Source organism: Phaethon lepturus, unplaced genomic scaffold, assembly GCF_000687285.1.
Source record: "Phaethon lepturus isolate BGI_N335 unplaced genomic scaffold, ASM68728v1 scaffold15399, whole genome shotgun sequence".
Taxonomy (NCBI): Eukaryota; Metazoa; Chordata; class Aves; order Phaethontiformes; family Phaethontidae; genus Phaethon; species Phaethon lepturus.
This window is the reverse complement of record NW_010564300.1, coordinates 14,845-27,721: the sequence shown is the minus strand read 5'-3', so window position 1 is coordinate 27,721 and position 12,877 is coordinate 14,845. Positions and strand designations below refer to the sequence as shown.

The window sequence follows — 12,877 nt, the reverse complement described above, 5'->3', positions numbered from 1 at the left end:
CCAGCTAGTCTGGCTTCATGTTCACTTCATGATCACACATGCTTACGTATCCTCCTTTGTCCCAGGTAAGAAACACAAGGCCACTCTTACCTGTGCCTTACTCCACTTCCTGGTGCTAACATTCACTCACTCTCATCTCTCCAGTTGCTGGTACTAGTAGTTTGACTCCAGTTCCTAGCACTTAGACCTCCATATACAAAACAGATGCACATGGAATAGACAGTCCCTCCCTCAGGGAAATACTTAAAAAATCAATTTAATAAGACATGAATACGCTGAGCGAAGCAGGCACAAGGCATAGCCACACAAGCATATTCACCAGCAACCTGTTTACCTGTGACTGGCCCCATTTATAACTTCATTCCTCTATTTTCCTACACCTGTACTTCCCCAAATCCAGTAGTTCAGGGTCTGATTTGGGAAAGTTAAAGATACCTGCCTTCATCTTGGTACTTTTTTGTTTTCCTTTGTTCCTTCTTTAATCTGAAAGGAGAGTGATGAATTAGACGTTTTGAACTTGAAAGCCAAAAAGGCTCTCAATCTAGCTGCACTTCAGAAGGCAGCAGCATGTTATGCAATTGCTGAGAGACACACTAGAGGTTCTGAGTTACATCTTCCATGTAGTTCCTTCTTCTGGAGAGTGGCAATCATTTTGTTTCCTGAGACAGAAAAGTTACTATGAATTAAAAAAAAAAAAAAAAATCTTCATTCTAGAATGAGTAATAAATGCTAGGGCGTGTGATTAAAGGATGTATAGCCCAGCTGCATCAAAATTATTTTGCCTTGTCTCTGAGTTCTTACACAGCATAATATTGGAATTAATTCCCACAGTCTCCATAGTCTGTTTCATTTCCCTTCAAGTGTCCGAAATTGTTTCTCCCTCCAGGACTTGAGGTCTGATTACCACTGGGAGAAAAGGTATTTAACAGCTAGGGCACAACAGACAATAATGAAACTAAAAATCCTGTTGTGTCTCCATTGTAGGGGCTATTTTAGGACATTCATCAAAGCAGCAGTGTCCAAAGGAACTGTCTCAATATATCTCATGGAAGTGTCTCATGGTGTCCCATCTTAACAGTAAGGTGAAGGGCAAAATGTCAATAAATTCAGACAGAGAACAAGCAAAATCAAGAAAAGACTTCCATGAAAGAGAAAAAATGAGAATAGGTTGTAGGCAGTAAATGCTAAAAATATTCATCAAAGGATAATCTGTATCAAAACTGTCAAAGGCATATCAAGTGTAAAGGTATATTAAACTCAGTCAAACTCATTTGCTAACTGCTGTATTGACTTTGAAAGCAGCACAAAAATTCAAAGAAAAATGTAAAATATATAGAAGGTAATGAAAAAAGTGTTCAGATTGCCTACAGTTCCTTGACATGTCACTGAAACTGTAATACATCCAGCACAGGGCTCAGTCTTGCTGGAGCATGGACAGGAAGTGGCAGGGACTGAACAGGAATCTATGGTCAAAACCCTGCTTCTCATATGCTAAGTGTCCATGACACTGGGGATCATACAAAACTTTTATACATCAAATAGAATATATTTTCTTTCCTGTCAAGTAATTTCTGTTAACTTCTTAACAAAAAGCAGGATTAAAAAAGTGAGGCAAGAAACATTCAGCACCAAAATTTTTGAGATTCAAAATTGTGATTAAGAAGTGATTTAGAGCTCCCAGGAAAATCAAACTGCAGCAAATATGCTTCCTTGACTGGAAAATGGAAGAAATTAAGATGTGATTAAACATGATTTTTGTGCCTCTTCTATCTTGGTCTATCAGCTTCGCTTCTCTCTAATGTAAGTCCTGGGTTGTGCAGTATCATCTTTCAGTTATTTTAATGTCTCTCCAGATTGAAACAATATATGTTTACATTTACTGGAACAAACCCTTCTGGAAAGATGGCTCAAATTATGTCAACAAGTGTGACCGAGTCAAAAAATCATTTATGAGGCCAATATTCTCAGGTTCGTGGCTGACAGATCCAATACCCAGATGTGGGAGTGACAGACCATGCAACATTCAACTAGGAACTGATTGGTCTGCAAGCAATCCTACATTTTTTCAGGTGCTCAGAACACTGCCTTGTCTTCTGGAAAGGCTAAAGCAATACCGCTTCATGAATATTTTGCTTTTAATGGCTCACTGAAGAGGGTCTCAAAGGTGGACTGTCATTTCTCTCTTCTCTGCCCAAGCTTGATGGAAAAATCAGAATGGGGGAGGAGCATCAGTCTTTCTAGCTTCTTCTCGCTTAACTCACAATGAAAGAAACACTGTTCTGGGATAACCGACGAACCATGCTGGCTGTTTTGCTTGTTCTTTTTTTACCTGGTGAGAAACAACAGATCCATCCGCAGCATGGCTCTCATCCAGGCCCTTTTTGGCCATCATCTATACTTCTTCTCCTCCCTTTCTCTTTTTCTCTCTCACTCATGCAGGTCATGTGGTCGGAAAACTCATCACACAGTGGCCAGGAGAAACCATTAAGAGAGTTGGAGAGAGTGTGGACATCTTCTGCTACCAGAATTATACCACACTTGCCTATATGTTCTGGTACCAACAGCCTCCAGGAAATGGTCTGAAGTTAGTAGCCAGTAGTTCTACATGGATGCAGAAGTCTTATGAGGAAGGTTACAGTGAAGCCAAGTTTGAGATAAGCAGAGACAATGATTACTCTGGGATGATGATCAAGAACGTGACATCCAAGGATGCAGCCATGTATTTCTGCGCTGTGAGTGATCACACCGTACAGCGACAGGGCTGAGCACTAAGACAAAATCCCCACCTTGCCTGAGTGAGAGATGGAGTCTGAAAAATGTGAGTGAGACAGATTGGAGACGGGCAAAGGAAGAGCAGAAGAAAGACAAGGAAGAAGTGGGCTATAGAGCCAGGACTTTTTGGAGGGAAGAGAGACATACAAAGAAGTGCAGCAGCATCTAGCTTCAAACACAAAACGCATTCAGAAATACAAATCCAATAAGAATTGAGGCAGTGCTGATGTCATTAGTGAAAGGCAGGAGATACTTCTTAGGACTGGTACTACAGAAGCACAGCTATGTTCTGGGGCCACTAGTTCCCTATACGGTCCCCAACATAGCACCAAGAAAAGACTAAAAAGCAGAAGAATTCAAGGTTCTTCCACGTACTGATAACCACCCAAAGACAGGGGTCCCCAATGAGAAGCTGATTGTTGTGGCAAGAGAGTGCAGCCGCTCATTATGGACACAAGAGGATGGCACCAGAGATGGGAGAAAACATACCCAGGGAAACAGGCATACATTCCATTGTGGAAGGGACAGCCCTGTGGCAGTTTTACAAGCAACAGTGTGCCCTGCAGCACTTTACCTGCTCCACACACCACTTAATTGCAGGATCTCTCTCTTCCTCACCACAGTAATGCATACAGTTCTGAGCTGTACAAAAACATTTCTTCATGGCAAACCCTCACGTGCAGAGAAAGGAAACCACAAAAAGCTGCCGTTACCAAGTGCTCCCCTTGTGAGGGACAACTGAAGGCAGAAATTGCCTCATATCTGTCTTTGTTGCTTGCAGAGATGAGCTTTTGATTAATTAATTGCTTTTCCATGGTGAACCTGTGAAAAGTGAGGGCAGGTATTATTTGGGTTCCCCCACCTGCGATTGCCTGTCTGTGCTTCTGTTTTTATCGCATAACCTAGGACATACTTTTTCTTCTAAGAAAGGGAAACAGCACATATAAGAGCAAAAGGTATCTTTAACAAAGTATGACTATACACCTGTATATTTTGGGTTTCTGTTTTTAGGTCATGTCTTTGACACTCTGCATATCATTAAGCACAGCTCAACTGTTTGGCTCATATGCTCATATGGAAGATATAGCATATGTAGCACATAACTATCACAAGAAGCAAACATATTACGCTGGTCACTGATCAGTGGCAAAACTGGATATGCTGAAGTGAAATGTACTATTTGATTTCAGAAAAAAAAAAGGAGCGGAGGACATGAGAATAGCTGGTGAGAGCAAGGAGCAGCAATCATCTGGTAGCATGACGTGTAAAAGATGTTCACACTCCATTTCACCAAAATTGCTAGTAGACGTTTACTCCCAGGATGGATCACTCAATTTCAATGCCAGGGTCCTAGTCTCCTGACTGACCATGCTACAGAAATATTCCTTTGATTCCAGGCTCTGGTCTAAAAGAAGCTAAATTGTTCTTGGCTAGGGAAATCAGACACAAGACAGAAACTCATGTTCATTGTAGTCTCACTGTGGACACAGTGGAGGCTCTGAAGAGGCTAAATCTAGTTGCATCCCAGATTCACTCCAGTCCTCCAAAGAAATTTCTGAAAGACTCAGCTTCACACCCCACCCCATGCACACCCTGGTAGCCCATATTCTTCTGACTCCAGGAGCTGCTCAGCAACAAGTCTAACACACCTTCCCTTGCCCTCAGGGAACACTCATCTGCTCATCAGAACACTCTCAGGCCCATGATTTTACTCACTGTTCATATCAGGCTATAGCCATAGAATAGGGAAGCACTGGGAAAGCATTGTCTCACCTAGCAGAGACACACTGAGTTTCTTATTCTATTCAGCCTCTGAGCTTCTTTATATAGAGATATCTTTACACGGGTACCAAACATACTCACTCTGATGTTGTCTGGAGTTATTATTGGTGATCAGAATGCCCTGTGAAAGCTTTAAGAAAAGTAGTTTATGCTGAAATTATTAAGGAATATAAACACCATGGTTGTAACTTTGGGAGTGAATTTTGGGTGATTTTTTAAAAATTAATCTTTTAATAAATTAGCAGTTCCTGAAAAACATGATATACAGTCCTAGATCAGACCTCTTGCGTAAACACTGAAAACCAGATTTATCAAGACCCGGGAACCTAACAGAAGAAGGATCCCTTTCTATTTCTCAAGTCTGGAGCATTTTTAGTTTAGAGTGACAGGTCCAATTTTAGGGCACTGTGAAACTTTATCAGTAGCCTTCCAGATTCAGTACATTAGTGAGCTGGCTATTGATTGGTCACAGCTGTGTAATTTTCAGGTGATAGTAGAAAACCCACAGAGATCTCTAGTGGTCATTGCCACAGTTCCGCAGTCACAGTTCCCTATTCCAGCTCTGAGGTACAATTTTCTCCTGTGTAGTACTTATTTTGCTAGCTTGAAGTGGTACTGCACAAAAAGTAGTTATTCTAAGGAATAGCTTATGAAACAGCTACTCTCCTTTTCACAGTCTCTGTCCTCATATTTATTCCCCTTTGTCTCCTGCTGTAGAAGGTTGCAGGGGAGCTGTACCTACGGAAACCATAGTCAAAGGTACTTGTTTTAGATGCTCAGCAGCAACATCTCAGGCATCTCTGTGTATACTGTTGTATATTAGTAATGAATTGCTCAATATTGACAATATATGTCAGTAATAGCCTACCTGCAGTCTAGAGGTTATACTGGCTACTCAAAAGATAAGATGATGGAAGGAGAGGATCTGTAAAGTCGTACCTCTGTGCAGATAATGATGTTACACCATGTGATGCAACTGTGTAATGATGCTATCCCATGTGACCATCCTGCAACTACTGGTAGGGTTTCGCAGAATCATAGAATGACAGAATCACAGAATGATTGACATTGGAAGAAGCCTGTCATGGTCATCTTGTCCAAATCCCCTGCTCAAGCAGGCCACCTAGAGCCAGTGGCTGTGTCTAGCTAAGCATGGAGACTCCACAACCTCCCTAGAAAACCTATTCCGGTGCTTAGCCACCCCCACAGTGAAAAAGTGTTTCCTTTTTCAGAAGAAACCTCCTGCATTTCAGTTTGTGCCCATTGCCTCTGGGCCTGTCACTGGGCACCACAGAAAAGAGCCTGCCTCCATTTTCTTTGCATCCTCCCTTCAGGTACTTATGTACATTAATCAAATCCCTTCTGAGCCTTCTGTCTCTAGGATAAACATTTCCAGCTTTCTCAGTCTCTCCTCCTATGTCAGGTGCTGCAGTCCCCTAATCATCTTTGTGGCTATTATTTGCTGGACTCCCTCCAGTATATCCATGTTTCTCTTGTACTGAGGATCCCAGAATTGGACCAGGGTACTCCAGGTGTGGCCACACCAGTGCTGAATAAAGGGGAAGGATCACCTCCCTCGACCTCGTGGCAATACTTTGTCTAATGCAGCCCAGGATACCATTAGCCTTCTTTGCAGCAAGGGCACACTGCTCATTCATGTTCAGCGTCCTCTTTACCAGGAGCCCCATGTCCTTTTATGTTAAGCTGCTTTCCAGCTGGGTCACCCCCAGCATATATTGCTTCATGGGATTATTCCTTCCCAGGTGTGGGACTTTCCCCTGCTGAATCTTGTTGAACGAAGGTACTCCATCCTCGGTGCAGGACTTTGCATTTGCTTTTGATGAAGTTTATGAGGTTTCTGTCAGCCCATTTCTTCAGCCTGTCAAAGTCCCTCTAGATAGCAGCATAACCCTGTGGTGTACCAGCCACTCCTTGTAGTTTGGTGTTGTCTGCAAAGTTGCTGAGGGTATGCTCTGCCCCATGATCCAGCTTATTAATGAAGACAGAGAAGACGTTTCCTACCACAGTTGCTGTTTCTCAGCCTTCTTGAGAGACAAAAACTGACTCAAAACAGAAATAACAGAAATTATAACCTTATGTTAATTACCAAATACAGGTATTGGGTTGGAAGCAGAAGATGAACATTCAGGAAAAAATATTCACAGAAATCACAGAAATCACAGAAACACTAGGTTGGAAAGGACCTTCAAGATCATCAAGTCCAACCATTAATCCAGCACCACCATGTCCCCTAGACCATGTCCTGAAGCGCCACTTTTGTACACTATTGTACTTTAGCGGAACAGCTTAGGTCCAAATCAATGGCCTCTAAAAAAGAAGCTTGGATAGACACAGGCTGGAAGAGAAAGGAAGAAGAAATATGCATACATAGGATGGTATAGCATCACTATCTGCATAGAGATGTGTATTGGGTGTGGCTGGGATGGAGTTAACTTTCCCATAGCATCCGTCATAGCACTGTGATTTTTATTTGTATCTAGAAAGGTGTTAATAACACATTAGTGTTCTGGCTGCTGCTGAGAAGTGCTTGCACATCATCAAGGCTGTCTCTCCAAAGTGGCCCCCGCTCCAAAGGCCAGTAGGCTGAGCATGGGCAAGAGATTGAGAGGGGACAAGAACAGCTGACCCAATCTGACCAAATGGATATTCCATACCATATGATGTCGTGGTGAGCAATAAAAAGCTGAGAGAAAGAAGGGGGAGAGGAGCCATTCATTTTTAAGACGTTTGTCTTCCAGAGCAGCTGCTACATATACTTTGGTCCTACTTCCCAGGATGTGGCTGAACATTGCCTGCTGATGGAAAGTAGAGAATAAATCTTTTTGTTTTGCTTTGTTTCTGCATGTGTCCTTTGCTTTTTCTTTATTAAACTACCTTTATCTTGACCCACAAGTTCTTTTTCATCTTATTTTCACCGCCGCCTCATCCTGCGGAGGAGGGGGAGTGACAGATGAGCTTCATGGGCACGACAGCCAGCCAAGGTCAACCCACCAATGGATGTGATTTTACCCATCCTCTCTTTCCATCATATTATCTTTTCAGTACACAGCTATGCAAAACTACTGTATGTTTATGAAAAGAACTTTCTAGTGTCTCTAAAACAAATCTATAATGTTCAGCTACTCCTGCATTTCTGCCTGCTACTTTGTAGCTGTTTCTTCTGTAAACTCTAAAGAAAAATCCAGGACTGACGTAAGTCAGCCTAGATCATTACTTTCATGAGCAATTTCCCCACTAAAATTATACCATTGTTAGAAAATATGGTCCTAAATGTCTCAGTTGCATATTCTCACCTTTCCTTGCTGTCTGAAGTTTTACACAGCTTGGCCCACGAAGCCTCCTGTGAGAGACATAGAAATAAAAAAATTAAGGAACTGTTTGTCTTCTCTCCCTCTCACTCATTTGAATTAATGGCCTACAAAGTCTTTCCTTTTGACAGGTTATAGATGAACATGAAAGTGGGACAAGACTGGTCTCTGCTGGCCTGTCTTGGAAATTGCCTTATGAACATGGAGAAGGAGACACAATAATCTTAAATGAGGTTTAGTAGAATGGTTTTAGACCCTGAATAAACAGTGCTGATATCAGAGGCAGACTAAGATCAAGGCAGGCAAACAATATCCCACAATTAGTGTTCTTATTTAGGCAGAGCCAGACAAATAAAATCCTAAATGTATTTTTAAAAGAATTCAATATAAAAAAAGACAAATGTCTGCAGTCGTTCCCATAGTTAGTGACTTAAGCACACAGTTTTGCTATTGTAGAAGAGAGGATAATGTAGGGGCACCCGAGATCACCTGCCCAATATCTTGCCTGCTATAGTCCTATGTCTTGGGCCTAAATGTTTCGGCTTAGTCTATGTTTCTCATTCCCAGCTGAACAGGCTGCATTATAAATTATGGGTTCTTCTGTGATATCTGAAAACAAGAGAAAATAGTTTATTTTCTAGTAGAATTATCTTGTTTCAAAGGATTGTGTACTTTTTATATCAAGACATACTGAAGTGAAACCATTAAAGAGCAATATCAACAACATGCTTACTGCAGATACTTGGTCATATTGCTGACTGTGTGTTGACCTTTTACGTGAGAAGACTAGGCCATGATGGGCTGCGTATGCCCCAAACCTAAACTGGTTTGTTCATGTGCCTATCTTTCCCTCTGTTGCTTCAATTTGTGCTGGTACACTTAGTCTCACAGGCACAGATGTTCCCTTCTTGGGAGTTACATCATACCTGTACAAACCTATGGGAGGAAAAAATATAGTTGGTATCTCCACTTCATTATGTGTAAGGAAGTGAGATAAAAGAATCCTGTTACCTGTCACTGCTAGTCCCCACCACCTTCACACGGTCTCCAAAATTAAGGCACACTCTTAGTCCTAGATGAAGCTTTTTCATAGTCAGGGTCAAAGGCACCTGGGATATGTTTGTACTTCTGCTACTTGTAGTCAGAGGGCAGTCAGAGAAATACAAACTTAAGATCTCAGCATCCTACTTCCCTCCCTTTCAGAGCAATGGGGACAAATGCAACACAGATCAAAGAGGATATTCACAATGCAAATTGCTCTCAATGCAAACCAGTTACTGTGGGCTTGAGGTCTGTTTATCATCCTGAGGCAGAAGAAGAGTGGCAAGGAAAGCAGCATGAACACTGTAATGAAATCAGCAAGTCAAAAATAACTGCATTTAAAAGCAGCTAAAAAAGAAAAAAAATATTTTTTTTTGTCTTTAGGAAAAAAATTTCAGGGGTATAAATTCATGGATAATGGATACACTAAGAGGTAATCAGACTATCACACAGAAACAGCAATAACAGAGGAAGGATGTGGTCTGTGGTTCCCATGGCAATCTTTCATGGTGATTGGGTGACTAAAGAGGGAGGGTGGAGCCATGGGTGGGATTGTTTTTGTACGATGTTGTGTCATTGTGGGAACAGGGGATCCACAATGATACATTCCCCATGAGGCCTTTACAAAAACCCATATGTGCATAAGCTTTATGGGGGAGTGTGTTAAGACAGCTACAGAGAATTCTGCAGAACAGCGGGCATGTTCTATCTTTGTTTTTCTTGACAGACCTAGTATGCTAGGACTTATTTTCATCGTCTGAGAACCAAGCCTGCCCTCTCTGGAAAATGAGCCAGGAGACTTTGAGACATTGAAATAGTTTTCAGCAAACCCGACTGACTTGCAGTTACATCTAAAAACTCAGATAGGTGAAGTATGTGAAACAGAGAACTAGTATTATTTTCTGATCCAATGGTGTTCGCAATAGACCACAAAATGGTTCTTTATTAATATGATAAAAGTGTTAGAAAGAGCAGTTATCTCTCAGAGTGGGGGGGGGGGGTCTCTCTTAAATAAGCCTCCAGTGTCCACTGACTGATTCATGCCTGTGAGCAAAAAAGTTTTTCTCTAATCCTTCACACTGTTTCACTGCAGTTCTTTCCAATGGATACCATGGGTTTGCCTGAGGCCAGCCAACTGATTCTTCTGGATTCTCCTTGTGTGGATTACTTTTAACCTGTTAGAAAATTCAATGGGATCGACTACTCAAGATGGCAGGCCTGCCATTGAAGGGAAAATAAATGGATTTGTTCAGTGCCACAAAGGCAAACCACCTATTTGAAGAGGCATGTGACTATGACAATCACAAAGCAACTATTATTTGATTATATCTCCACAAGTTACAGAAAGGAAGGCCTCACAATGCTTAGAGTACAAGACTGACAGTAAGGAAGCTCTAGTTGTAAAGGAATTCTCTTTCTAGGCAATTACAGCCTCTACTACTTTGACTACGCCTGTATGCTTTCTACCTCTGCAAAAGGAGAATAGCAGGTAATATTGATGAGATAATGGAGATTAGAGAAAGGTTGTAAAACAACTTGGGGTGTAATGTAGAAAACAAAAATAAGTATCAAAAGCTTTTATAAATGCTACAGATTACACAATGGGATTTCAAGCTGTTTTTCTGCCAAACCCTTCAGACAGAGATTGAGGGATTTACGGGATTCCAGATACAGTAGACATTGCTTAAGCTTTTGCTTACTTAAGTCAACTGCAGTGCATCCCTTTTGTTACTTTATGATACAACATTTTGTCACTGTGACCACTAATAACCTGATTTTTGGCACTGGCACAAAACTTACAGTTATCGGTAAGAAATTTTTGTTTTCTCTTTTAAATCGCTTCATATCCCAGATCTTCTCTTTACATAACTTCACTTCAACCTTAATCTCACTTACGTTGTTAAACTGGTGTTTTTGTGATGTTCTAGTAACCCAGTCTACTTTGGAGAATAGACTAAGTTTAGTAACCTAGGTAGGGACACACATTTCACTTTGGAGAACTGAATGAATGCATTTTCAGTGAATAAAAATCTGTCGATAGGAAGAACTAGGATGAGGAATGGGTTAAAAAATATGTGCATATCATACTTATATTGTCTTAATAAATAGCAAAATATCATAGCAAAAATCACTATTCCCCATAAGTATAACTATTCTTTATAATGTTCTTCCTGTGGCTACAGGTAATTAAGGACAAGTCAATGAAAGGCTATCTGTCTGGAAAGATCTGAGTTACAGTTACAATTTGGACAGGTCTATAAAACAAAATCAAGACTCTACAAACTTAAATTACGTTGGATCTTTTCAGGGTAAACTAAAGCATGTGTTATCTCAGATAACTGGGAAAGACAAACAAGTGTATTAGCATTTTTAATTAACAAAACTCTGTTTTGTTACTTGTTACTTTTGTTACTTGTTTTAGCCACAAACACACACTCAACTTTATCAACTGACTCTCTGCAGCTATTTAATTCCTTGTTGTTACAGAAAACTACTCTCCACAGCACAGCAAGTTTCTTTCCTCAAAACAGGCTCGTCAGGATGGTGATAAAAAAATAATTTACTACAACACACTTACTATTTCAGAATAGATGGTAAAAGGCTACTGAAAACTACAGAAACAGAATATTTGGTTCATTTCAAATAAAAGTAACTCTCAGGGAATTTTTCTTCCTGGGCCACAGCAGAAAACAAGGCTGCTTCTAATAGTCTAAGTGGTGATTGATCTCTTCTCATTGTATTGTTCCTGGAGTCAGAAGCGATGCCTCGGGGTTTTATACCACACTGTTCTACTGCAGAGTAAAATGATTACAAGTGACAAAATTCAATCTTCACAAGAAAAATTCAGTGATCATCAGTTTTTTGAAATCCAGTGTGAATCTGAGGTGCCTGAGGTGATGAAAATCAATACACTGATGCCTCATTGACCATAGTCAATTATGCAGCTAACTTTAATAATCATAGCTAAGAGAACTGAGAGAATAGAAGCAGAGACTTCCTTCCAGGGAAGGAGAAATGAAGGGCATAGTGGACTAGGGTCCTCTGTTATGTATTACAAGTTATTTTGTAAGTCAAAAATTACTTTTATTTTACAAGAGAAGAATATTGATGATATTGAAAGGAAATGAGGAAATTAAGGAAATGAGGCTGTTTAGTTGAAAATAAGCAAAGAAAATTACTCTGTCTGCATAAGGGAAATATTTTCAAATAGTACTCCTAGGTAAATAGATGAATATCCTTTAAAGACATGGGTGAAAGTTGCAGCAACTGATTCATCCAAGCCTGAGGCAAAAGGCTCTGGACAAGGTATTTCTGAGATTTATCTCACCTGCTTAGACACACAGGTGTTTGTGGTGTTCCATTACAGCCCTTTCTTTTTTTTAGGGGACTGTAAATTAATGTGCTTTATGTTTCTTCTTTTGCTGGAACTGCATGAAGGGAGGGTTAGTCCACAGATTTGGCTTAGAGGACTGAGAGTACAGGAGAGGTTTTCCTGCAGCTGTAAAAGAGTGTGAATAATGAAAGACTGTACTTTGGCAGTGGGACAAAACTCACAGTCCTAGGTAAGAGAAGTCAGATGTCTGTGATATATGGGATACTGGTTTAGAGGATAAGAACAGTATTAATTAACAGCTGAATAACAATAATTTTTCACACAGCCATGAGGACAAGATTAATGCTTTATTGGTTGCTTATTAAAGTGAGATGTGCTAATATTGAAGTGTATGATTTACAAGCACAGATTTTGATAGCCTTTTGTCCGTTGTCTTCCCTTACTGGGAAATTCATGAAGAGAGAAAGAAGGAAAGCATTATGTTTTGTTCCATTCTCCAAGAAAATATTAAAGTGGTTGGGAATGAACTATCCTTCTGTCTGCAAATTTTTGCAGTTCATCTATGCAACAATCAAAAACAACATTTCAGAGGTAGAGTCTGGTTTCTTGTGTCTGCTGA

The 12,877-nt window shown here is 40.5% G+C and overlaps 1 gene segment (V, D, J or C); it reads left to right on the top strand.

Annotated features, from left to right (window-relative positions):
* Positions 1–2,298: 2,298 nt before the first annotated feature.
* Positions 2,299–12,877, top strand: part of LOC104626819 — a gene marked incomplete at its 3' end in the record, with an annotated part of 14,893 nt that continues 4,314 nt past the window's right edge. The window contains 3 exon segments of the C gene segment in view: positions 2,299–2,332; positions 2,440–2,747; positions 12,433–12,487. Coding sequence covers positions 2,299–2,332; positions 2,440–2,747; positions 12,433–12,487 — 397 coding nt within the window.